The sequence below is a fragment of the Lissotriton helveticus genome, chromosome 5_1, assembly GCF_964261635.1.
Source record: "Lissotriton helveticus chromosome 5_1, aLisHel1.1, whole genome shotgun sequence".
NCBI lineage: Eukaryota > Metazoa > Chordata > Amphibia > Caudata > Salamandridae > Lissotriton > Lissotriton helveticus.
The window spans coordinates 1,333,714,029-1,333,740,788 of NC_136065.1; the positions used below are offsets into that span (position 1 = coordinate 1,333,714,029).

The 26,760-nt window shown below is 43.5% G+C and overlaps 1 protein-coding gene across 1 annotated transcript; it reads left to right on the forward strand.

Moving 5' to 3' along the window:
• Positions 1 to 24,886, forward strand: TNNI1 (troponin I1, slow skeletal type). The gene is made up of 6 exons (XM_078644192.1): positions 1 to 97; positions 14,112 to 14,243; positions 17,745 to 17,834; positions 18,181 to 18,357; positions 20,299 to 20,410; positions 23,643 to 24,886. The coding sequence occupies exons 4-5, from the start codon at positions 18,196 to 18,198 to the stop codon at positions 20,404 to 20,406; spliced, it is 270 nt and encodes an 89-aa protein (XP_078500318.1). The 5' UTR covers positions 1 to 97; positions 14,112 to 14,243; positions 17,745 to 17,834; positions 18,181 to 18,195; the 3' UTR covers positions 20,407 to 20,410; positions 23,643 to 24,886.
• The last annotated feature ends 1,874 nt before the right edge of the window (positions 24,887 to 26,760 follow it).

Consider the following 26,760-nt stretch of genomic DNA (forward strand, 5'->3'; position numbering starts at 1 on the left):
CTAAATAAGGAACGTGTGCTTACTTTTTTTAATTAAACCTTTTATCTGTCCTTAGAGAAAATCCAAGATCACAGCATCTCGCAAACTCTTGCTGAAGGTAAGTGTAGCCTCGCTGTCTTTAGAGCCCGTCTTTGTGCTTAGTGATCAGCTTCGTCATTCATACAGCATCACGGTAGATGGAAGATCAGACAGGAACAACACCACTGACCGCTTCCCAATATTACATTGATTGCTGTGTCGCTGTTAAATATTGCCGCAAGATGGCAGCAAAACACCTTTCTTCGGGCTCATATTGTGTTACTCCAACTCTATATATGGTTATTGCTTCCTAATGAGAATGTTGTTTCCCTTCCTTCTGTTTCATACCTCATAATAGTGGTTATGTCCTTCTCAAGGGGAAAGAGGTGAATTAATTTTCGAGAGCAGAATCGGTGAAATTTACGGTACAGGGTAAGAAGGGAGGAGTAGGGAATAAGAGGTTAGGAAATATCCGGCATGTTTCTGCATCGGCCGTATAAGGGCTCAAAGCAGGACAGACGTCCTCCATACTTACAGAACAGAAGACCCGATGGTCTGGTTGGTCACTGGAAAACTGCTCTCAAGGGCTCAGGTGGCTTCCTCGGGTCACCGAAGAATTGATTTGAGTTTAAATGCTCGAATGGGTGGTGTGGCGGTAGAAATACTTGCGAGGTGCATTGGTAGATAAAAAGAGAATCCTTTAGGTTAATAAGGTGTAAAGGACTGGAGGGCAGATTTACAATAACGGGCGCATTCCCAGGGATGCGCCAGTTATTGTGCGCCGCAGCTCCTCCACCCATGGTGCGCCGCATTTACAATGCAAAACAACAGTTGATGGACAGAATGCAGAACAATGTCATACATTCACCCCAGTAAAGAGATCTGGGGCTAAATCCATCGTTTTTTGCACTCCACACCACCCCAGTTCAGACATGGCCATATGCAAATCAGCCTTGACCCTGTGCCTCATGGGAACAGTCCAGCCCGAACTGCCAAGCCATGTCTTTCCTGGACCGGAATCAAGCATCCTAGGACCGGTTTCTGGCTATCAGCCGTCTTCAGCCAGGATAGCTTGACTCCAGTGTTGTGGAGAGCATGGGACTCACATCTGAGCATACCCATGCCACTTGGGGTGACAAATGCAAAACAACAGTTGATGGACAGAATGCAGAACAATGTCATACATTCACCCCAGTACAGAGATCTGGGCCTAAATCATCGTTTTTTGCACTCCACACCACCCCAGTTCAGACATGGCCATATGCAAATCAGCCTTGACCCTGTGCCTCATGGGAACAGTCCAGCCCGAACTGCCAAGCCATGTCTTTCCTGGACCGGAATCAAAAATCCTAGGACCGGTTTCTGGCTATCAGCCGTCTTCAGCCAGGATAGCTTGCATCCAGTGGTGTGGAGAGCATGGGACTCACGTCTGAGCATACCCATCCCACTTGGGGTGACAAATGCAAAACAACAGTTTGTGGGAAGGGTATGCTCAGACGAGGGTCCCATGCTCACTAAGCCCCTGGAGTCAAGCTATCCTGGCTGAAGACGGCTGATAGCCAGATACCGGTCCTAGGATGCTTGATTCCGGTCCAGGAAAGACATGGCTTGGCAGTTCGGGCTGGACTGTTCCCATGAGGCACAGGGTCAAGACTGATTTGCATATGGCCATGTCTGAACTGGGGTGGCTTGGTGAGCAAAATAATGATGGATTAAACCCAGATCTGTGACTGGGGTGAATGTTTTGCCATTGTGCAACATTCCGTCTTTCATCTTGTGTGTTTTGCTGTTCACCCTATGTGGGAAGGGTATGCCCAGACGTGGGTCCCGTGCTCACTAAGCCACTGGAGTCAAGCTATCCTGGCTGAAGACGTCTGATAGCCAGAAACCGGTCCTAGGATGCTTGATTCCGGTCAAGGAAAGACATGGCTTGGCAGTTCGGGCTGGACTGTTCCCATGAGGCACAGGGTCAAGACTGATTTGCATAAGGCCATGTCTGTACTGGGGTGGCCTGGTGAGCAAAATTACGATGGATTAAACCCAAATCTGTGACTGGGGGTGAATGTTTTGCCATTGTGCAACATTCTGTCCATCATCTTGTGTGTTTTGCATTTACAATGCGGCGCACCATAGGGCAAAAACGGCACAGATGCGTGACGCATCTGTGCCATAAAGGCGGCGCATTGCTGGAGTTTCGTCATAAGCGCGACGCAGCTCCAGCAATGCTCTTGGGGGCCCTATCTGTCCAATGCTGCATCAAGCCTTACGCCTGCGTCAAGCAGGCGCAGTGTTTTGACGCAGCATTGGCCTAAAAGTGCCTGCGTGAAATCTTGTAGATTTCACGCAGGCACCTTTGAGAGGCGCACCTGCACCGGAACGCCCACCCTGTGCCGGAACGCCCACAGGTCGCGCAGGGCTTTACAACGTGACGCATCTGCCTAGATGCATCACGTAGTAAATGGGTCGCAGGGATGCGCCACATTTACGCCACTGTTGCATGACACAACGGCGGCGTAAACGTGGCGCAAGTCCGACATAAATCTGTCCCTGGATGTTAAGTGGACAGATGGATTGGGTGGTCAGCTGCATTAACTCAGGAATTCAGTGGATTGGGTGGGTCACAGGACAATTACTTGAATTAATTAGTCACGTCGCTAGAATTCCAAAGGGTATTATTGACTAGTGTGCATTGGAGAACTGCTATAGTTTATTTAATTTGGAGGAGGGAATATCAATGGAGAATCTATAGAAATTAAATGAGTTGAAAGGAGTTGGGTTGGGCACAGTGGCGTAAAAAAAACTTGAGGACCCCCCCTGCAAAGCGCATGGAGGGACCCCCTTCCGGACTTAGTCGGGAGCTCTCAGTCCAAGGTACTGCTTTGAGGGGGCCCTCTGGGAGCTCAGGAACCCCCGCACTGCGGGGGTCCTTTGTTACGCAGCTGGTTGGTCACATGGAAATTGATTGAGTTTACATTGGGTGGAGTGGTCGATGGAGAAATGGAAGAGTTCCGATGGGTTGGTATGGGTCACAAAGGGATTTTTATCCTTCAAACATATAAGGTGAGACACTGAAGAGTTGCTAGAGTTCAGATGGGTTTGGGGAATCACTGGAGAATTTGTAGCATTTAGATGAGCTGGGTGAGGCGCTGGAATTTGCAGGCTATGAGATGCGTATTGTAGGTCACCACAGATTGCTGCAATTCAGAGGGGTTGGGTGGTTTACTAGATATTGCTAGCATTCAGATGAGCTGGGTGGGTCACTGGAAAATTGCAGGAAATTAACATAGATACTAAGATGGATATGACACATTAGTGGTAAATGAATATATTGCTTTTTTCCGCATTCCCTCACCCCACGCGTTGTTACAACATGGTTGTTACAACGACTGCATTGTAACAACGCGTTGTAACAATGCATACCAATACACTGCAAGTCATAACAATGACTTGCGGAGGGGGGCGCTGGATGTTGGAATAATATAATTTACTATTCCAACTCCAGTCTGTGCAGTCAGTAGGGAAGGTGTTGGATTTTAAATCCAACACCTTCTCCCCCCTAACTAAGTTGTTGGTACAACTTGCGGGGTAATGGTATGCGTTGTTACAAAGCGGTCATTGAAACTACTGCGTTGTAACAAAATGCGGGGTGATGGATGCGTAGTAAGGGGTGTTTACCGTGGTAAATTGTTCTAGTTAAGTCTTGGCCCAATCAAACTTCAGACAGTCACTCGGCTTGAGTAGTTCATGGGAGACACCAGGAGATCAGATGGCTGTAGCATTAGAGGGGTTGGGTCATTAGAGAAATGTTGGATTTCAGAGGTTGTAGGTCTTAGCGAAACGAGAAAATTCTAGAGCATTGTTGATTGTCAAGATTAAGTTTATCGAAGGGTTGCAAGGATTTGAATGAACAATGAGACCATCAAAGAAGTATGGAAGAGCTTAAGCCATGTAGGCTACTGTAGAAGTGTTGTTCACTTGATCATATATCCTAAAAGGCTCTTGGTAGAAATGGTGGAGTTTTAGTGGTTGTTGGGCTTGAGTGGGTTGTGGGAGAACTCCGTGCATCCAGGCAATTGTTTGCGTAGGATTTGTAATGGAAAACATGCTTGTTTTGGGCCGCTTCAAAGGCGGTGATTACTCATTTGTAATTTTCTTCACACCAAGTTCTCGCCTCTGTGCAAAAACATCCTTAATTTGCTAGGACTTCCTGTACTGCAAACAGACCCTGAACCCTACCGCTGTTTGCTCTTATTTCTGGTACTTTTTCTGCACCTGACCCCCATACCTGTGCACCCAGCGACCATCTTGTTTCCTCTCAAGTTTTATCTCTTAGGCTGTGGTAAGGAAGAGAAGGGGGGTCAGTAGAATACCTAAGACTTCATTGCAAAGTCTGATAGAATTTTGCAAAGAAGACGATTGCAAAAACAAAGCCCCTGTTCCTCGTTACCAGAGACCATAGCCAGTGATCTATAAAGGTCTAAAGAGAAACCAACCGAGGACTTCAGTCATATCCACCAGAGGCACTCCCAGAGCACCTGCCCAGGATGCCAGGATGCTGACGGTCCTACTGAACGACCCCGGGGCCGATCTCAGAGTAATCTCCACCCCATTTCACAATCCTTAACCTTATTCACTGCCATACATGTTCATATGCAGGAAGTTATTGTTGCTGGCTTTACATTCAATTGCAGAGTTCCTAGTATGCTAAACAGATTTACTTATTAGCACAAGCACTGACACCTTGACAAATACATCAGTACTCCGCACCTGACTTTAATTCATCAAGCAACACGACTTCTGGAGTCGAAGGGTGTGGGTGAAAAACAGGGCAAGCCACCTCCTCTGCCAAGCAATATTCAGAATGAACATTGGGCAATGTCTGGGTATCTGATAACACCCTGATATTAAGGAGGTCTGCATAATAAGGCTCAGAAATCTGCCACTTGCCACACTGAAGATCCTGCTGCCAAGAAAAGAACATGTTATAACAAAAGAGCAAACAGTATGGACTACTGTGCAAGAAACCTGCACCTGACAACCTTTAAGAAAATGGCGGGTGTGCTTTCATATGACTGTTAATGACCCACTTTGGTCCAAATTCCCAAGCCTGCCTATGTGCCTTTTAGCAATTACATCTCCTCTTGTGAATGCTGCTGCCCTGACCTTGTCCCTTCAGATTCCAAATACACTTGTTGCTCCTTGTTGGCAAACAGGTCTCTATGTTCCTTTTAATTCTCCACTGCTTCATTCAAAGAGAGCTTTGAAATGTTTCATCACAGGGTGGTTCAAAAGTGGTTGCATAAAGTCATTATATAAATACACTCCCCCGGGAGGTACCCTGGGTAGGGAAACAGAGGCTCTCGGCTCTCCAAACACAACATTTGTACACAAATAAGCTCCCCCAGAATTTTGTAATTTATAGAGATATGTGATGTATCCTCCCAATGCCACTCAGTACAAGGGTTGGGCATTTAAAAAAAAATTATCAGTTTGTCCTCACACACCACAATTTAATGTGGTTTTTGCATGGCATTTTCTTTGGTGAATATATGGCTGACTTAAATTGATGTACAGACAGGCAAGCCATACTGGGGCCAAAAGTACTCTCCAACGAAGTTCCTCGTACTTGATGGTATATTACCCACTCAAATTCAAAGAAGATCTTGGTTAGTGCCAATTCTGCCTATTCCATGAAGAAGTGTCTAGGGGTCAGGAAATCCCACTTTTCTGCCAGAATGTGTTCCACTACTTTGAGAGTGCATTTTTGGGGAACACTTGACTAACAAGACTATATAATTGCACTGCGGATACGCTGATTGTGCAGAAAGAATTTTCAGGGACCTGTATGTTTTCCATATCGCCGCGAGCTGCTTTTTTCATTATTTTAAAAATCCTAGATGTGCATGCTGCCATCTGATCTTTTGTGTAACTAAAGCCACTTACCCGCACCATAAAACAATTCTTCTTCACCCGCTGCTCGAGCGGGGTTAAAACACTCAATTCTTGTCACTAGCGCCATCTTGGGTGAGGGAGTACCAGCCATACTGCCATTTCTCTGCGCCATTTTGGGAGGCGCCCTAGGGGCTGGGCTGATTGCACCGGCCTGCATATTTAAGCAGGGAAGTGCGAGCGCGCTGCCACCAAGACTATAGAATTGCACTGCGAATACTCTGGTTGTGCAGAAAGAATTTTCAGGCACCTGTATGTTTTTATTATCGCTGGGAGCTGCTTTTTTCATTATTATAAAAATCCTAGTTGTGCATGCTGCCATCTGATCTTTTGTGTAACTAAAGCCACTTACCCGCACCATAAAACAATTCTTCTTCACCCGCTGCTCGAGCGGAGTTAAAACACTCAATTCTTGTCACTAGCGCCATCTTGGGTGAGGGAGTACCAGTCATACTGCCATTTCTCGGCGCCATTATGGGAGGCGCTCTAGGGGCTGGGCTGATTGCACCGGCCTGCATATTTAAGCAGGGAAATGCAAGTGTGCAGCGTGGGCGCGCAGCGGGCGCACCGATGGCGTGCCAGAGGCAAGCCCATCTGCGCCCGTCTGCGCCCCGTCCGCGCTCAGCGCCAGCCATGCTGCCCATTTTAATGGCGACCAAGGGCGCCTGACTTACTCCAGGGAACAGCTTATGAATCTTGGTAAGACAGATTGTAAAGTTATTCACCGTACGGCTAAAATGAGAACTGTGGAAAAGTCCCTCATTTGTGGACTGATTAACAGCCGGTCACTAGTCAAGCACTATGCGGAGGCTTCATGTCTGATGGAAGATCTGAAGCTGGACGCATTGTTTTTAACAGAGACGTGGACCAGTGCTGAGTCGGGGTGGAAATAGGACTTGCCTGTCCTAATGGATATAAAATCCTTCATAAGCCTAGAGCAACGGGCAGAGGTGGAGGAGTGGGGGTGATTTTTGAGGAGGAGTTGAACTTTATGTCTCTGATGATAGATGAGGTGGTGGGATAGAATTTATGGTTTCTCGCTGCAGGCACCCAGAGGTAGCCTACTCACAGGATTGCTGTGCTACAGGCCCCTAGGATGCACTACGCAATACCAAACTCTCTTGGACACTATCACTAACCTAACTTTGGCACACTCCATAATGATTATACTAGGAGATTTTAATCTTAGTGAGGATGGGAATCTTAGCAGCCATCTGAGATATTAGAGGCACACATGCGCAAACTTCAATCTTTCACAGTTGGTGGAACATTCCACCCACCAAGGGGGGCACACTCTTGATTTACTGTTCGCCAATCAATCTATAACTAAGGTGCTAAATATAATACCTCAGAATTGGACTGACCATCATTTAATTCATTTTAATATTAGGCTGCCCTGTCCAGAGGACAACACTAGTCAGCCAAGGACCTATAGGAGAGGCAGGGAATGGGCAAAAGTAGGTAAAACTAGAACCCATGTGTCCGCCCCAGATTTGAACCATTTTACACCCACTGTTACAGTAGAGGAAAACTATAAAATCTATACTAGCTATATAACCGATATTTTGGATCAGGCAATTCCAGTAAAGAAGCTAAAAAACAGGAATTAAACTATGGCTCCCTGGTATAATGAAGAACTGAAACAGTTGCGTATAATCCGCAAGAAGGCAGAGAGGAAGAAGATAAGAAAGACTTGAGACTAGCACAGCTGAAATACAAAGAGCTTATCCTTAAGTCTAAGGCGGACTTCTATGCTACATCTATTACACAAGCGCCGAATGGGACAAAAGCACTCTTTAAGATTGTTAAGGAACTTTCCTCCCCTACTTGTCTGAATAATAAAGTTGCTGCATCACAAAAACTATGTGATGAGATTGCCTCTTACTTTCAAGACAAGCAAGATTGCCAAAATTGTCGGTACACTCATCCTAATAATACGAATGGTCAAGATAACTTGGATCAAATGATGGATGAAGACCCACAACAGCTAACGACCCTGGATAATTTTCAGACCCTCACTGATGCTGCTTTTAATAGTCTGGCGCACAGTGTGTCCTCGGGCTCCCCCCTTGACCCCCTCCCCCATAAAATCTTGAAGTCATTTGGCCGCAAAACCTTTCCCTGGCTGCGGCAGATTTGCAATCAGTCCTTAGAAGAAGGAATTGTCCCGGAGGGCTGGAAGCAAGCGGTGGTGACTCCACTGATTAAAAAGCCCTCCCTGGACCCGTCAATCCCTGCAAGTTTCAGACCCATCTCTCTCCTGCCATATCCGGTTAAAATCTTGGAAAAAGCTGTTAGTAGGACACTATCGTGCTTTCTGGAGGATAATCATTTGCTTGATAGAGACCAATTTGGGCTCTGCCCAGGTCATGGGACTGAGACGGCTTTGGCCACCATGCTAGACAACCTGCGCATGCGAGCCGACAACGGGAATGCCACTGTCTTAGTGCTTCTCGATATGTCGGCCGCATTCAACACGGTGAGCCACTCCATCTTTGTGGAGAGACTGAAGAAGATAGGAGTGAAAGGACGGGCGCTGCAAAGGCTTCAGTCCTATCTAGCATGGAGACAGCAGGTAGTAACCTTGGCACTGTTTTCCTCCAGCAAATCCCCGGTAGTCTATTGGGTGCCACAGGGCTCTGCGATCAGTCCTATTCTTTTTAATGTATATCTGCAGCCCTTGTTACCCATTTTTAAATCATTTGGAGTCAGTCTAATCAATTATGCCGACGATACACAATTGGCATTCTCCTTAGAAGGAGAACATGCAGTATCTCTGGACATGTTCCAGCAATGTATGCGTCGGGACGGCTGGCTGGCTCAGAAGAACTCCCTACAATTTAACGGCTGGAAGACTGAGGTGGTGTACTGCTCCTCTGCCAGGATGTCTAAACATCTACCGTTTGAGTTTAAACTTACTCCTGAGGAGGAACCACTGACTCCGGTCAGCAAGGTACGCAATCTGGGGGTTCTGATTGATGATAATCTTCAGATGGAGTCACAGGCAAAAGAGACCGCCAGTATGTGCTACTCCCTAATGCGTATGCTACGCCAGATACTCCCACTACTACCAAAGAGTCGCGCTCCCTGGTGGTAAGAAGCACAGTGATAAACAGGCTGGACTACTGCAATTCCCTTTATTTGGGGGCTCCACAATATATCATTCAGGGATTGCAGAGAGTCCAGTCTGCAGCAGCAAAACTGGTGCTTAATAGGCAGCGGCGCTCATCTACCACCCTGGCCCTGAGACACCTACATTGGCTGCCTATCAAGGAAAGGGTTCACTTTAAGTCACTCTTCCTGGTATTCAGAGCGGTGCACGAGCTGGGTCTAGTCCCACTGCAGGAAAAATGTAACTGGTACCAGCCCAAGAGGCAGCTTCGCTCCTCTAGTGCCAGCCTATTGACGATTCCCAGGTTCAAACGTTCTAGGATGGGAGGGAGGGCATTTAATGTGGCTGGTGCCCGTCTATGGAACGAGCTACCCCAGAATATCAGACAAAGTTATTCTTTGATCGAGTTTCGAAAGAGTCTTAAAACCTGGCTCTTTCCTAGGGTCTAACTTCTTTTTCCCTGATTTTCTGCTCTGACCTATTCTATTCTGGTCAATTCTTCTTAGTCTGAAGCACCAGGAAACCCATAGGGTGACAGCATGCACTATATAAGCATCACCGTAATTCATTCAATGATTCGATACCCATCATGAAAACCCTCTCCCCGCTCCACTCCACACACATTGGGAGGAAGGAGCAGACGCATCTAGGCTTGCCGGAAGGGACGCACCTTGATGAAGTAAGAGATTGTTAGATCAGGAGGACACAATATCCCTGGATATGTATGAAGGTGGATGCACATGTGTGCTGCACACTAAAAGCTTTACCCCTTCTTTTCATTACAATTTAGAGTGTGACTACAGGGATCCCTATGCCCTTTTTACATGGGGGTGTAGAAAACCCATCATTGGAGTAAAATCTTGAGCTAGTCTCACAACTGTAATATTGACATGATTTAACCTCACGTGTGAAGTACCACAAAACCACGAAGCATGCGAGTTTTGCATGCTTTCAACTATACAAGCATTGTGATGCATTTCCTACATATAGAATATGGAATGATAAGGATATTCTTGTCTAGCCACAGGTATTAAAAAGCAAGATCAGTTAAGAAGTAGACACAGGTCACTCTGGTTTGGAAGCAAACCACATTGCCTCATTAGGATTCCATTTGCCCGTCCTGATGAAAGCCACAGACTCAATTGAGCCACAAGGCAGTAACAAGTTGACGGTAACAGTGGTGATGGGGTTCTAATTCCCCTCATCTCCACAACTGCTTTTATTCAACAAGTGTCATGTCTTGCGAATAAACTGTTTTAGGATGCCTCATTGATTTTTAACATACTTACACCACAGATCCATTCTTAATTAGAAGTGCCTCCCTGACTCCAAGTGTAGGCCCACTCTCCATCAAACGGAGGCTTTGGAGAGCGAGGATTGTCCTATGATGAAGCATGACACCTGGTGGTGTGCGAGGGCAATCGATTACATTTTTTTAATGTCCAACACTTGTACTGAGTAGCGTTGGGAGGGATACATCACATATCTCTATACATTACAACATTCTCGGGGAGCTTATTTTGTGTACATATGCATAAAGTCCTTCCCGGACCTCTTAGATAGCTTAAAGCTGCATGGGCCTTTTGTTATGCTGATTCCGTCTTTTTATCATCCGAGTCCTTGGGGCATAACCGTTGATAGCCAAGATTGGAAACATGACGTCTACTTGCATCACCTCAAACAGACATGATTTTGTTCCACACTGTGTATCTTTTTTGACATTCATTTAGAAGAATGCTGTATTAGGGATCTAAACGTTCTCTTGCAACCATTGTTTATATAAAATGATGAACTACTATCTGGGAAGACAAGAGCTGATCTTAGAACCTGTAGTGATCCCCTACTACCACTGCCCAGGTTTGTACCATGGGTAATCCCAGGTTCTTACACACATATGCCACTATCTCCTTAGCATTCACTTACAAGACATATCTGTCTTTGTTGATAGTCTCCTTCTTAATAGAAGACTGGACTTGTGGGAGCTGACAATGTCTGACATGCTTCCCTTTATCATCAGCAGCAAAACCAAGGATTCGAATAGTAGCAAACGGACAAGAATAGAGTGTTTGAATTTCCCTTATAAACTCCACAGGAAACCCCTTCCTTTCCAGGACCAACCACATAAAATCCCAGGCTACTATTCGAATCCTTGGGAGGAGGTCGGGGAAAGTATCAATAGCAAGGGGGACAAGGCAGGGGTGTCCCTGCTCCCCCTTGCTGTTTGCTTTGTACATAGATCCATTTATTGTCAGCTTAGAGGGCAATGCTGCAATTAAACCAGTGCAGATAGTGGATCAGGATTTTAAAATCTGTGCCTATGCAGATGATATCGCAGTAGTGACTTCTGACCTGTCTACCGCACTCCCAAATATTATAGAATCAGCCGAGAAGTTTGGGCGCTTCTCGGGATACAAATTGAATATCGACAAGACACAGCTCATTCACTCAGATGCCGCCCGACCGGAGAATATTAACCCCTTCCACGCTCATGACGAGCTGGGCTCGTCATGGTGTAGCCTCCTCGCACGCTCATGACGAGCCCAGCTCGTCATGAATAATGGAAAATGGAGGATCCCAGCACCGGGGGGGAAAACGCATAGCAGCCAAGTGGTTAATATTGTCAATTAAGCCAATTATTTGGGGATTAATATTACAGCTAAAATTGAAGAAATTATCTCTATAAATCTGGACCCCATTATTGGCTCCTCTAACAAGCTCCTAGAAAGATTAAATAGCCTAAAGCTATCACTGTTCGGCCGCAGCAATGTACTAAAGATATTAATTTTTCCAAAGTTTTTGTATTTATTTCGTTCTTTTCCATTTATTATTTCCTCTAGTAATTTCTCCCGAATAAATAGAATGTGCTCCAGATTTCTCTGGGGATATCATCGAGCTCGGAGAACGTCAGCAAAATGTGTGCTACCCCTAGAAAGAGGCTGGGGCATTCCGAATTTTCAATTTTATCATTGGGTAGTGATTCTGCAACACATGGGTGTATTAATTCTCCCTGATGATCTGGTTGAGGATTTTGCCTCGCCTTCTATTTACGAGATGCTTCTAGGTGCCGAGGCTAAGCAATGTTTAAACCGGATTATTGAGCCCAGCTATTATAAAAAAACTAAATTTAAGACTATTTATTCTGCTTATGTTATATGGAGGACAATAAAAAAGAGATTTAGAATCGGCCCAAATATAAATATCTATACTCCATTGCAGAAAAGCCATTTTCTCCCAGAATTATTTAGAGACGGGGTAATGCAAAGGTGGTATAATTTAGGGATTCGGAATTTTGGTGATCTGTCTCAAGGGTATGATTTTGTTTCATTTGTTTATCTAAGGAAGGAGTATCATGTGTATCATGGTGACTTTTTTAAATATCTTCAGCTACGAAGTTTTTGTGGTCAGAAACTTGCAAAACAGATGATATTGCTGGGAAAAATTGGGATAGTTGAAGTCATAAAGGGACAGCATAAAATAGGATCTTTGTATCAGTTGCTTTTAGAGAAGGTGGAAGACGATTTAAAGGATAGGGCACTTAAATGGCAAATCAAGTTGAATCTTGAACAAGTCAATTTAGATAGAAGCATGAAGATTGCGGGGAATGTGCTACTTAACGGGTCAATGATTAGCCAACATTTTATGTCTGTTTTTGAATTATATTATACGCCAAGTAAATTGGCTAAATGGAACTCAATGCGTGGGATAAATTGCAGCCGCTGTAATTTACATGCAGCGGATGCCGCCCATATGTTTTATAGATGCCCTAGGTTGTCGCAATTTATTGCAGACATTGAGGGTTATTTGAGGAGTAGTTTGAGTATTTCTGTTAAATTAACAGCTCCTTTGGTTATTTTTGGGTGTGATGAGGGTACGATATATCAGGGTTCTGCATTTGAGGAAGGATTCATCTTTATTTGTATGGCGGTATATCGCTCCTGCATCACATCCCAATGGCTGGATGAAGATCCGCCAAATTTTATTACGTGGCAAACTAAATTATTGTCTATGTACCATCTTGAGATGGCATTATATACAATTAAGGGCATTAAGAAGAAAACGTATGGGCTCAAAATATGGTCTCCGTTGGCTAATTGGTTGGGTTAGCAAGGAAAATGTGGCGAAATTAATGCATATGGCTTTTCTTTATATTTTTGTCATTTCCATGTCCTCTAAACGCTATCACTTTAAGAATCTATGATTTGATGTAATAGAAAATATACTGTTTAATGCTCATTGGTATTATGGCGAAAAATTTCTTTGTTCTTTACTGTCTGTATGCTGTCATAAAAAAATCAATAAATAAATTAAAAAAAAAAAAAAAAAGCAGCAAAACCAGACACCATTGTTCTTGTAATCATGGCAAGCAACTCTGTCCCTGATGATATTTATTCAGGTGAAGGATCACTATTTTTCACCTCCCTTAAATGAATATTCTTCTAAAAACCTTTGTCTTAAGAAGAGCATGAATGCGACGGAGATGGTCCTGCACCCCAGGGCAATCACTAACATTGATCCTGATGGGACCTTCAGAGATGGGACAGGACAGGAAGCACATGAAATGGAAAACATAAGGACTGGTGCTAAAGGAACAGACTTTGGAAGGATTTGACTTCGCTTGTTAGTGGTGGAACCTACATTCAGATTATCATATGAGGCGAGAATGACATATGGAAAACAGTTTAAATGTATCAACCTGAATGCATGAGATCAGCCCTGACAGAATTTCCAGAGTTAAAAGGAGTGTTATTAAAATGATAGATTTTCAGCATACCTATTGATTATGTAAATGAGTTATTTATGTATATAAATCTATCATGCCAAAATCAAAAGCATGGCACTGCTCTTTCCCTCTGTGGTGCACGGTGAAACCTTGTCACAGATAAACACTGTGGTGTGGAGAATTGATGACTGTGATAGAAGCACAGCGGTGAACTAATGCAAGAATCTGAACCCAACATGATTTCAGCGATTAAATCCATCTGTAACTAATCTTCATTATCACTGATATTTTGGTGACTTATTTCTCCCATAGAGTTTACTGCTTGCCAGAGCGAAGGATGCATGGGAGCAAGAACAAGTGGATAGGGAGGAAGAAAAGAATAGGTATCTGTCGGAGAGAATCCCCAGGCTCAACACCAGCGGCTTGTCACTGAGTCAACTTCAGGTCAGTGAAGCGAGTGCTTAAATCTTCCTCCTTAAAGGTGTCTCCCAGGCTGCTTACTGGGAATACAATGTCAAGCGCTGCGCTATTCCTGTTTGATTAAGAGGGCAAGGCCAAGAATTGTCCACTGGCCTCCCCCTTATTTCATGCGTATCTTGAGTCTCTTAGGTAGTTCTTAGACGCACCAGGCGTTCATATCACCAATATGAGGACCACATGCAGATTGATGTGAAGATCAAAGCTGCATCAGCCACTGAAAGGAACGCCTTTTCAACAAAAGCTGGATGACCGGACAGGAACTAAAACCAAAACAAATCAATCTAGATATCGGATAGTAGACCCAAACCCTGAAAACAACAAGTTCACAAAGATGATTCACACAGGTCTTTACACAAAGATTATATAGATTCACAAATCACTATGTTTCACATTAGAAACAAATCTAAACCAAGACACCCATTTAAATCATTGGTAGAAGGTGATCAACACCAGCTAAGTCATTAAAGCAATTACGTGACTCATCCAAAAGAAGATCTTAAACAGGTCGCACAAGCACTGGTAATATTGTGATAGGAATATAGAAATCCACTTTATTATCTGCAATCTTTATCATCTGCCTCTTTATAAATAAAGTGAAATATGCATGCACTTTCTCTTTGCTCTAGACCATTGAATCTGTAATTTCTGTCATTGTATCATATCCATTATTTAATTATTAAGGACCAATGTGTAGTGCACATGTCTATTGTTCCTCTTGCATTTATTCCAATTAAAGCATTGCAAAATGATCCTCAGTTATGACCACGCTTTGTGGAAATCTTTTTTCAAGTTTTGGATTCCATGCTTTTACTTTGTTTTCTGGTAAATGTAGCCTTGACATTCCAATGGAATATATACAACACAAAGTAAACACAGGACTGGATTAGTTACTATCTCATGGAATTAGGAAACATGAGAGTTCTCATTTAGAGTTCACAAGGTATCTCTGCCTTATGTGAATGCCACAGCCTTATGTAAATGTCTCTATTAGTGTTTTATTTGCCACAACATGGTGAAAGGGATTAAAGAATGTAGCATGTTTGGGTTGCAGTGTTTTGCCACAGCTTTACTAAAATGGTCAAACCAACAGAGAAATGTGAATAGCAGTAGAACGAACCAGCGAAAGATGGACACTTCAATGCGTTTTATTGTTTTTTAATGGATGCAGTAACTTGGATAATCTAGGATGCCAGCATTGCATAGATAAACCTGAAATACAATCAGAAGAGGAACCAATTTCAAATAGGCTATACTTTCTACCGCACTGTCTTTCACTGAAAGGAGGATTCGTTTATTGAGAATTTTTTTTAATCAAGCAAGCCACTGTGCACCACAGAGATTTCCCAAATAAAGGTCTTCAACCAAAGGGCAACCCGGGATTCTATTTTTAAGACACCCTACTGATGTGACATTTGGACTTTTCAAGTTAGATTAAGAATGTGCTAAATTTCAGGAAAGAAGTAGTAGTTAGTCCACATCCCTTTATCTCCCCTTCTACAACGACTCTTCCACTGTGTAATCTTTGTCAGTGATTGAGAGCAATAGTCGTACTTTGACCACTGTTCTGGGTAGACCAGTGACAAGCTGAACCAGAAAGCTGGGCAGCGCTGAAGGAAATTACAAGACAAGAAGCTAACCCAATATAAATTAAACAGGCGGGGACAGGGGATTCAATACACTACATTAAACTGAGAGACCACTCACCTGTAACAATTTTTTGCCAGGTTTATTTCTACTTGGTGGCACAATATGCTTTGCACAAAATCTTTTAGTTTGAAATAGTACCAAGCAATTTTACGGTTCACTGGATTTGATTTCCCTTTATACTTTTAAATCTAATTATAATCCATCATGTAAAAAATACATTACATTGTACAACCCTCGCAACCCTCCGGCCCCTCTAGAAACCACATCCCCTCTCATACACTAAACACACCCATTCATCCATAAGCTAAATACTACCGTTGGCTGAAAAAGTATCTCAATGCAGCACCTCTGGTATTGTCACAGCTATAAAGTGACGGTAGTCATAGCCAATGAGTGATAAGAAACATGTTAATCTCGTTTCGGTGAAACACACCACAAATTATTCTGCCACCTTCCTCAGGACTAACACATACATCCAACTATAAAATCAACGAGAAGGCTTCAAGCTTCATATGGTACATTATTTGTTCTGATACATCTACTTCCTCTTGTGATTCATACTTAAAGGGGGATTATTACAGAATGCCCCTCAAATGCAGATTGTGTGTTTTGAATTTCTTCTTGATTATTCCTTCACATCTAGCCAAATATATATCAGTAAAAGGCAGGATGTGGAAATACTCGTGAAAATCCCAACTTTCAACAGTATCTCACTTCTGTTGGTGTGAAATCTCTCATCTGTGCAGAATGCCAGGACCATTTTGCAGTTCACGTTGGAAACTCTGAGCAAACACAAGCATTTGTGAATCAACACAGTATCATTGTTATCCTGGCAGTTATTTTACAGAGACTTTATCTCACCACCACTGGCGTCACTCTACAGACTCCCAACAATGTGCTACATTCAGAAAATTAGTATATTACCTAAAGTACTCCAAGCTGCCCTGATTCCTTTAATAACTATACACATCTTACCAGCAACAACCCAAAAGAGAATCAGAATCAGAGACAGAAATTTATTGGAGGAAGTTTGATGTGTGTGAAATGATAATAGTTCTCGAGCTTATTTCCTCAATCCTTCACCTCGAAAAAGGATTTTTTTTAGATTCACAGCACCGCTAAAAATATATTTTCTGACAAAGCTGGATGTCTACTGAAGGAGCAATCTTCAACAGGGCAATGCTGTCTCCCAACCCAGATCTTTGATAGTGACTCCCTCACCCACACAGATTGCTTTAAAGGTGCCTACGATAGTGTCCGTGGTTTATTTTAACAACAAATAAAATAATCTAACTCGTGATTCCCTGTCCTTTACTCTTTCGTTCTTTTAAAGCACCTGTAGGATTATTGCCCTTGTTAAACTAGGCCTCTGTTCCTGAAATACTTTTATTTTTTAGCAATTCTCGATATAGGTTGTAGATGTTAAGGTTTAGATTTGTGGGATTGTTTTGACAATCATATGATAATAAAACCAACAGTGCACATTAGCCACTATGAGCAGTAGATATCACGGGCTACAAGAGGCCAGGTAATGGTTACCACTGTGATAAAGCTGTGTCTCGAAGGTCAAGAGTAGATACACTGTATATTGTGACAATAATTGATGGTGCTTTAAACTCGTTTGACCACCCAGTGATGACACCAGTAGTAAGATCTTGGCACCACACATCAGTATTTCTTTTTGAGGGGTGAGGTTTGTGTGAGAGAGATAGGTAGAGGTGGTGTCTTAACAAGGCAAGAGAAGAAGATGTTGAAGTAACATTTTGGAGGAATTCACCTTACTGACTGCTGTGTATCCACTTTCTATCCCTCTGTCAGGAGCTGTGCACTGAGCTGCACTCCAAAGGAGCAATTGTGGATGAGGAGCGATATGACTGCGAGGCAAAGGTTCTGCACAACAGGAGAGAGGTGAGGGAAGAGCATGTTCAGGAAAAAAGAATCCCCTTGACCATGTTTGTCTAGATACTATTTTAGCAGGTAGAAGGATGAATGGCTGGGGAGCAATACTGATTTTGTATGCTTAGCTCAGTGATCCCTGTACAAGACAGCAAATAGATTCTATTGGGAATCATTTCATATGCAACCTATGTGGTTATGCAAAAAGGAGCAGGGTTCTACAGAAACCCCTTCATAATGGACCAGTAGGCGCAGAGATTTCATTGCAAGAGCTATCTGCTCACCTCCATTGCTTCATCCGCCACATGCAGCTCTATCATTTCACACCTCTGGTTCTTTGTTCCTTTCCGTTCTCTAGATTCAGACCCTGAAGATGAAAGTTCTGGACCTGAGAGGGAAGTTCAAGCGTCCCCCTCTGCGCCGGGTGCGCGTCTCAGCCGACGCCATGCTGAGAGCTCTCCTGGGCTCCAAACACAAGGTGTCCATGGACTTGAGAGCCAACTTGAAATCAGTGAAGAAGGAAGACACCGAGAAGGTGAGTGAGTACAATGCAAACACATATAGGAATATTTGTTCTTTCCAGGTGAGGTAGATGGGCCTCTTTCCCATTCAAGGATCAATCAGAACATTGCATCTGTAACAATTAGTGTGGAATCCCTGTCAGTCTACAGTCGAATCGAAGAAAAAACAACACAAATAAAATCGCGAACAGTATTTTCGATATTTCATTTTTAAAACGCAAAAGTATTATAACTCTGCAATACAATGCAAAAACGATGTTTTAAAGCTGAACTTTACGACGGGGAAAGTGATCAGGAAAAAAGGAGAAAGGAAAATGTGCAGGAATGTGTAGCTTTGAAGGGAAGGAGCACGTGCAAAGATGTAGTGGGCAGGGGGCCAAGAGGGGTTCCAGGGTGATGAGTTTGCAACTTCTGTCTGGGGAAAGTGAGTTTTTTCCCCAGCAATATTGTGTGAAAATGAGACAGCATTATATAGTTCGTGGTCACTGAGGCGGAAAGGTTAGCATGATGGAAAGGTAAACACTGGAATTAATGCACAGTGCACTATAGCTACAGGAAAATTAATGATGCTAAAAAATATAAAGTCTAAAGGAGAGAAAGACGTGGTGCAACGAAGAACCCTTTATGGGGCAAATGGAGAAAGGCTTGAGGAAGGAATAGACCAGAATTAAGGAACGAAAATGAGGGCGAGAAAGACGGTAGCCTCAGGCAGCAGTAGTTGGGAGTTGCGCCATTGTGGGAGGGGGCGCTTGGGGGGGAAAGACTGAGGAAACAGGAAGAAGCCCTGGAGGATACAAACAATGACTGGATCGATCATCAAGGAGAGAAGTTAAAGCGAGAATGAAAAAGAATGATTGGGTGACAAGGAGAGTATTTAGAATGAGTATAAACAGATATGCGTCCATGAAGAGGAGGATCTGGCAAAGAGAGAGTACTGATAATGGCCAAGATGATGTAGAGCAAAACTAGATTGACTTGGTGAAGAAAGACTGCAGTATGCAGCGTGAGGAGAAATTGTTGGCTAATTTTGTGTTTAGCACCATAAGGGCATGGAACTCCCTTAGAGTTTTTTGATACTTGGTAGGTATTGGCAGTCACAAGCAGGATGGAGAGCAGGACCTCTTAGAGTTGTACTTCCGGCCTCGCTTCTGAATTATTGCTGGTGAATCCTGCTGATTTGGAGAGTAAATATTTTCAATGTCATTTAACCCACTTCTACAACAAATATCGAAGAAGGTCCTCCCCCCAATCCAAACAGACTTACAAAAGTCGCATTAATTATCACTTGCAAAGAAGGAGCACCTTATCTAAACCCCATTGCCCCCCTCTTTGCCATCAGATCGTGGACAATTACATAACATGTTCAGTCTGCATCTTGCATGTGGTGCAGTGGCCAGAGTGGCTGACTCCAGAGCGCGGGTCTCACGGTTTGATCCCCTCTGGCACCTCAGCTCAGCATCGTGTGGCTCTGGGCAATAGCTCACTTAATCTCCCTGACAGCCCCCAGCGCCTTCAAACTCTTAGTGGTGATAAATTCATGCTTTACAAATGGGGAATCATTATTATTACAGGAGGGAGGGAGAGAAGGGATTTAAGACCGTAGTTCAGGAACTTTCGCAAATAAATTGTCTTCGATATGGGCAGTAGGTTGGAGGGCTCGGGCGGTCATTGGTATGCAGTGTTAGGAAAAGTGGTGGAATGGAAATTGTGGCGGGACAGAACCAGGAGATCAGGGGTTGTGTTAACTGACCAATGAACAGGGTGCGGCTGGCTGGTGCCCTCGAAGAAGAACGCTGGGAACAGTAGTGGGCAACTAAAAGTCTATACAAAAACACAAACTCCTAAAAAAACTTGATTTCATAACGTCATTTTTTTTTTTCAAGTGAGGCTATTAAATATGTTTTATCTACCATTGAATCATTCTATGCTTTTCTTGCACTCTGTTTCGCACACAGGAAAGACCTGTTGAGGTGAGCGACTGGCGTAAGAATGTGGAAGCCATGTCCGGCATGGAAGGAAGAAAGAAGATGTTCGATGCTGCCAAGGTCCCAGCCGGACAGTAAAATGGTAAATATGAGTCAACCACTAATGGGGTAGCTTCAGGAACAGTGTTTATGCTGGTCTAAAGAAACAGGAGATTTCACGATAATCCCAGTCCATTCTAAAGGGCAGAACATTCCCTTTACTCCCGTGCATTCGCCTCAGCATGTTGAAATGGGTATGGAACCGTCAGGAATAGACAAGAGAGAGGGGGGGAAGAACTGATCTACCCTGTCGAGCTGGTGGAACCAATGACTGCAGCAGCCTGCAGATCTAATTGGTCTAAAGATTCCCAGAGATTTAGCCATGTGTCCTCTGTTGTAACTACTGATTTGTCTGACAGACCGGATATTGGAAGCCACAGTAAATTGCTGGTAATTGTCGCTCTTCCAAATAAGGGTGTACAACCTATAACTGAGTCAGTCAAGTTAATGTGCCCATTACTCGAAATATAATATCAGAGTTGAGCAGCCAGAGACATCTCTGTGGTCCGAAGGTCAAACCAAATATCTTGGAGTTGGGATCAGTCAGTCAAGAAGGGGGAAAAACATGGTGTGGGAGACTGAGTCCCGGTTTGGTGGTTCATTGAAGCATTGTGTAACTTACCTCTTAAGCTGCTCCCCACAGCAACTTAATTGTACTATGTCTGGGAGGTAATTCTTATCTTATTCTGCTTAGGTTCATGCTCGACCTCTCTCCCGGGTCTCATGGCCTTCAGTCAGGCATAACCAGAGCTGCTGCCACGGGCTTGACCTGTGGGGCTATGGAACAGCCCTTTCTACCCAGTGCCAGTAGTCGCAAAGGCAAGAACCGGATCATAAGACATTTAGGGGAAGATTTACAATAACTGGCGCATCCTGGCAGATCAGCAGGGATGCGCCAGTTATTGTGCGTGACGTTGGGAACCCCTTGCGCCACCCTGGATCCGCCGCATTTAAAATGTGGCGCAAGGAGAGACAGAGGCGTGACTCATCTGTCAGCGTATAAATGACGCAGTGCTGGAGTCGTGTCGCAAGTGTGACGGAACTCCAGCACTGCTCAGGGGTGGCCCATACCCATAGTGCTGCGTCACTCCTTACACCTGCTACAAGCGAGCATACAAGTATCTCAGTGAAATCTTGTAGATTTCATTGCGTCACTTTTATGGGGCTTCCTTGCGATGGAACGCTCACCCTGCATACATTATACCTGACGCAGGTATAATGTTGCGCAGGGCTTTACAACGTGACGCATCTCACTAGACGCGTCACTTTGTCAATCACTTGCATGGTGGTGCATTGTTTACAACGCCGTTGTGTCACAGAAGTGAAACAACAGTGTCGTAAAAATGTTGCAAGGGGCTTGTAAATCTGCCCCGTAGGGTGCTAAGAGCATTGTTTATTTCGGTCACACCCAACCATTGCCCTTCTCCAAGAGTCTGCAATTTGCTTCTCAGTGTGGCTGTATCCCTTTCATATTGTTTACCATGATGTCTAAGGAGAGACACCTCAACTCTTTTCTAGATTAATTTCTGTCAGCAGACAAAACCACGTGACAAAAACTTAGAACACACCATCAGACACCCAATGAGTTTCCTGTGGCTAGCTTAAAGCAGATCGTTGGAGAAGTCTTTGAGGTAATTTAATGGCAAAAAGATGAATTATCTTTGTTCCGATCTTTCGATTCTTTTTACTTTGGTAATTCGCTCAATTATAAGATTAAGTCGGTGCACTCACAGTTCTTTCTAAATCAGGTGGCAACAACAGTTAGATCTGCCCTTGGTAGTCCATTTCTGCTCACTGCTGAAATGAAGATATGAATAGAGAAATACAGCTCAGCCTCACCAGGCGTCACACTCTTTAACTATTGTTTGGTTTCCATTTTATAGGTAGAGAAAAAATATCACGGAAATCATGGCGGTGGTTTCTTAGACTTTTTCACTGGGTTGTCAGTTTAGGGGGTCAGGGGTGTGCCCTGAGTGTTCTGGTCCAGCTGGCTTCATGACCCTGAGACTCATCTTTCAGGTAGCCCATCTGCTGATTACCCAAGGCTCACAGGAGCATGGATACTGCTTGTGTTAATGGTAAAGATCTTATAAAGCGCATCTTTCACTGCCTGGTGCTAACAGATACCAAAGAGATGGTGCAAAGCAATGGCCCAGAACCTGTAAAGAAAGCAGAAATACACTTCTGGAATGTCTGGTGCACCTCTGCCTCCCGCAGGAACAAGATAGGCACCACTAACTAAGCATTTTGTAGCACAGAAAATAATGGCACTGTTATCATTTACCAATCGACAGGGATTGCATTTGAATTGTCACACTATTTATCCCCTGGCGAATCCTGCACCTTCCATTTAACTGTTTCTGTAAGATTTACAGGTTATTTATTTTACACTTGGTCCCGAGGCGTCTAATGTTGCGAGATTTAAAGGGGCCATCAAGTGTAAAAATAAAAGGCAATTCTCTTTATTTACTTCTTAATTGCTAACTATCACCAGCAATAGGTATTCCAGCATGTTTCTTTCTTTGATAACATCAGCTGAGGTTTTGATATACACTGGAACATCATTCACTGTGTGACCCCTATAGCTTTACTTGGTACTTTCAAGGTCGAATTGTGTGATGGAGTTTCCTCTAGCATGTGAGTTTGATGAAAGTGCCTACATTTTAGTCTTCAATATTCATTTTCCAATACACCATCACAGGGTTCTCCACTCAGGTTGTAAGCCTTTTGAAGAGACAGGGTGCAAAAGGCCACAGTGGTCTGACTGAAATTGGTGACGGCAAAGGTTCCTCTTTCTGTATCAAAATGAACATTCATGTTGGACCTCCCACTCCATCAACCAGGACCCCTGGGGCCATAGGATTAGGTGTCAGGAAGTCTAGTGCACAGCTAAATGAGGTAATAGAAATAGGGTTCTACGCGCGTAATACGAATAGAACTTGGATGCCCTAGACACATAGTTGAGACTGGTAGAAGAGGTCCTGGGCACATAATGTAGGTGCAAAGCCAAGGTTTTAATGTGCTTAATAAAGATAGACAAACTAGATTTATTAATAAAAATTAGCAGACTAGGTGTCATGCGCACAATAAAGCTCTGCAGTGGAAGTCCAATGTACACAAAAGGCATGGTCGGTTCAGGCTCCTAAAACATGAACCAAGATAAGTAGTGTAGACCTTGGAGGTAAATCTCAAGTGCTTTTGGTGACATCACAAAATGAACAGTATGAACGTGCTCTATGTTCTGAAGTTTGATTTCTCTTTTTATTTTATTTCAGGAGGAAGTGGCCTGTGTTGACACCGAAACTACTTCATCAATCAATATCCAATAATCGCCAGTTCCACAACTCTTTTCGGACTCCGCCCCTACTGACCCATTAAAGATTGTTTTTGAGTCTAGGCTGTCAATGTTTTATTTATATTCTACAGAAAGCCCCAGAAGTAGTGTGAGCAATTCCACTGCAGGTTTAGCTTTCAATTTGTCAACTCATTTATGACTGTTGTGGCAAAGAGCATGAGCCAGTTGCTCTCACCTGCCTCAATCTCCCGGCCCAAAACTCTTGGCACCCATGTAAGGTGTAGCAGGGATATACGCTTTGCCCATGATATCCCACTGCACCTTTTCCACTTCCTTCAACCAACTTTTTGACATAGGATGCACCTTTCTTTGCCTGATATTTCTCCCAGGGTTGAACTATCATCCTCTTGTCCTGAGTTACTTCTACTATCAATTCCAGGGTTCCCTCTACTGTAGCAAAGACCAACCTCGGCGTAGGCTTCAGTCTTCCCCCACTATGCCTGAATGTTACCATTGGGTCAGAGGTTCTCCTTCATGGGAGTGACCTCCATTGTCCTCTTTCCAAGAACATCAGGAAGGTCTGAGGTCCTTTCTGATTAGACTGGAGCTCTTCTTGCTAGACTTGGGTTTATTCACTCTAGAACTGACTTATAACCCTCAGAGTGTGAGCTATCTCTGCCTTCTCCTGAGCTTCAGCCAGATGGTCCAGGACTTCTTCATGTTTGATATATGTCACCTCTGATTGGCCAGCTGTCCCTCTCCCTCTCTCTGACTACACTCATCAACAGACTGGATTGTATCAGAAGTACACTGATGCTGGTTACGATACAGGATCCACCCGTCCGTCAACATGGAAGACTCTGTGAAAGAGTACACCCACTCTCTCCTTTGATTGGCACAGCTCATTAAACCAGGCTTCATTTTCTGTGACCCATTTTAATTCTAACTTGGATTTGTAATATTTCTTTTCTACAGGAAATCGTGAATCAATGTCACATGATGCAAAGTGACAGAGTGTCACAAATGCATGACTATGAAACTTTTGTTTGGTGGACTGGATTTATTTCTCCTGGGGGGGCATCCACCGAGGTCAGATTCACGTGCAGCAGTCACCCTTTTCTGTTCTTGACACCCAATTGATTTTACTATTTTGGACAATCTGCATGTGGCATGAGAAACTGTGTATGTTACACCGTGTTAATAAAATATTTAAGAGAAAATCAATCAAGGAACATATGTTGTATGTTTTCATATTGATTGAATGATGGGACGGCTGCAGAAATGCATTTTATGGCTCGCATGAAACCTCACCCACACACAGCTCCACCTGCATCACATTATTCAGTGATCCACAAATAACTTTCCATCCAGCATGTTGGTGGATTAGCCATAAGCATTTAAATATAATCCTTCCTGAGTGTGTCCTTCCGCCATAAGTACAGCCTCGCAGCTCTGTCCGCTGCATGACCCTTCACACTGGGATCAGGGTTGGAGCTTGCTTTCTTTTGCCACGTGCTTCAAGTCATGTGTAAAATCTTCGTCGAGTCTGGAGTTAGCGAATGACTGCTGCATCACGTTGGCACTTGGATCTCCGTGATGATAACGGGAAACTGAAAAAGACAAGTCGTAGAATTAAAAATACTGTGGCCTGTTCATCCAGGACTGACTAAGTGTCTCACCCAAAGCATGCAGCAGCTTGACAGCAATGCATTCACGCAGCAAACAGCAGCTAAACAGAGGCGTGGGTGTGAGCAGACTCCCGGCCAGCAGAGGTCGCTGTCCCTTCCTTGGCAGGTCCTATGTCTGCTTAAATAGCTCTCCCTGGAACAACATGCATCCCACATACCACAGCCAGCCAGGAGTCTCTGCAGGGGGTGCCATGTGTAATGTTTAACTAGTGTTTGTCAAGAATCCACCTTCGGTTCGTGAGAACAATTATTCTAGCAATCAGGCGGTGCCTTTAAAGGGATATTATCTGTGTGTGCCCCGGTTGTCACCAAACTGCTCTCTGGGTCATCAAGTGTAAGCCCATTAAGGAGAGCAGTGTGAAGGTGAGGTGACTTATTTCGCATCCTCTTTAACTGTGTACTTTAGAGCACTCTTCTTCCTATCGTGTCGCCACTGTACTGACAGGACAGGAGAGCTTTCTTCAGTCAGTCCTTGCTTTTAAGTTTTCATTACTCTACTGTGCATTCTAGTTATTGTAGCCTAACACATATGTGTGTTTGTGTCTATATATATATTTAAATATATATATATATATATATATATATATATATATATATATATATATATATATATATATATATATATATATATTCACTGAAAAAAACATAGGTTATAGACCATATATAGTTAGGAATTAGCATTTACAAAACCTTGAAAATTCACTGAAAAAACCATAGGTTATAGACCATATATAGTTAGGAATTAGCATTTAGAAAACCTTATTTTACTCACACAAAACCATTGAAATTCCATATATAGTTAGTTGCACTAACTATATATCGCGCACCCGCAATCCACTGCTGATGATGTCACATATTACATCATTCATGACATGGTCAGTGACATCACTGATGACATCACTGATGACATCATCTAGTGTCTGTGTGTTTTTGTAAAGTTTAAATACGTTTTACATATTGAAGAATGACTGGATGGATGGAAGACTGAGTGTGTGTGTGGCTGGCTGGGAGGTGTGTGACGCTGTGCATATCAATGTGTACTTGTATCAGTGATTGTATAAGAGAGTAAGTATGTGTTAGTATATGTGTGAAAAGTATGGTGTTCTGTGTTTAACTATAGATGAGGAAATCGAAGTGTGATTGATTCTTCACAGGACTGACTAGGTGTATGAGTGCATATGATAGTGTTCTAATAATAACTGACTGTATGTATGAGTAATTGTATGGGTGAATGAGTGAATGTGTGTGTAGACGTACGAATCAGTGAGTGCGTATGTAGTAACTGGTATTGGTGTGTCATGATGTCATCAGTGATGTCATTTGAGATGTCATCAGTGATGTCATTTCAGATGTCATTAGTGATGTCACTGAAGTATGGTGTTCTGTGTTTAACTGTATAGATGAAGAAAT

Bases quoted from the DNA above. Each gene is read 5' to 3' on its own strand.
- TNNI1 (XM_078644192.1), top strand. From the start codon at position 18,196: ATGAAAGTTCTGGACCTGAGAGGGAAGTTCAAGCGTCCCCCTCTGCGC. The intron at 18,358-20,298 runs GTGAGTGAGTAC...TTTCGCACACAG, and splicing joins AGAAGGAAGACACCGAGAAG to GAAAGACCTGTTGAGGTGAG.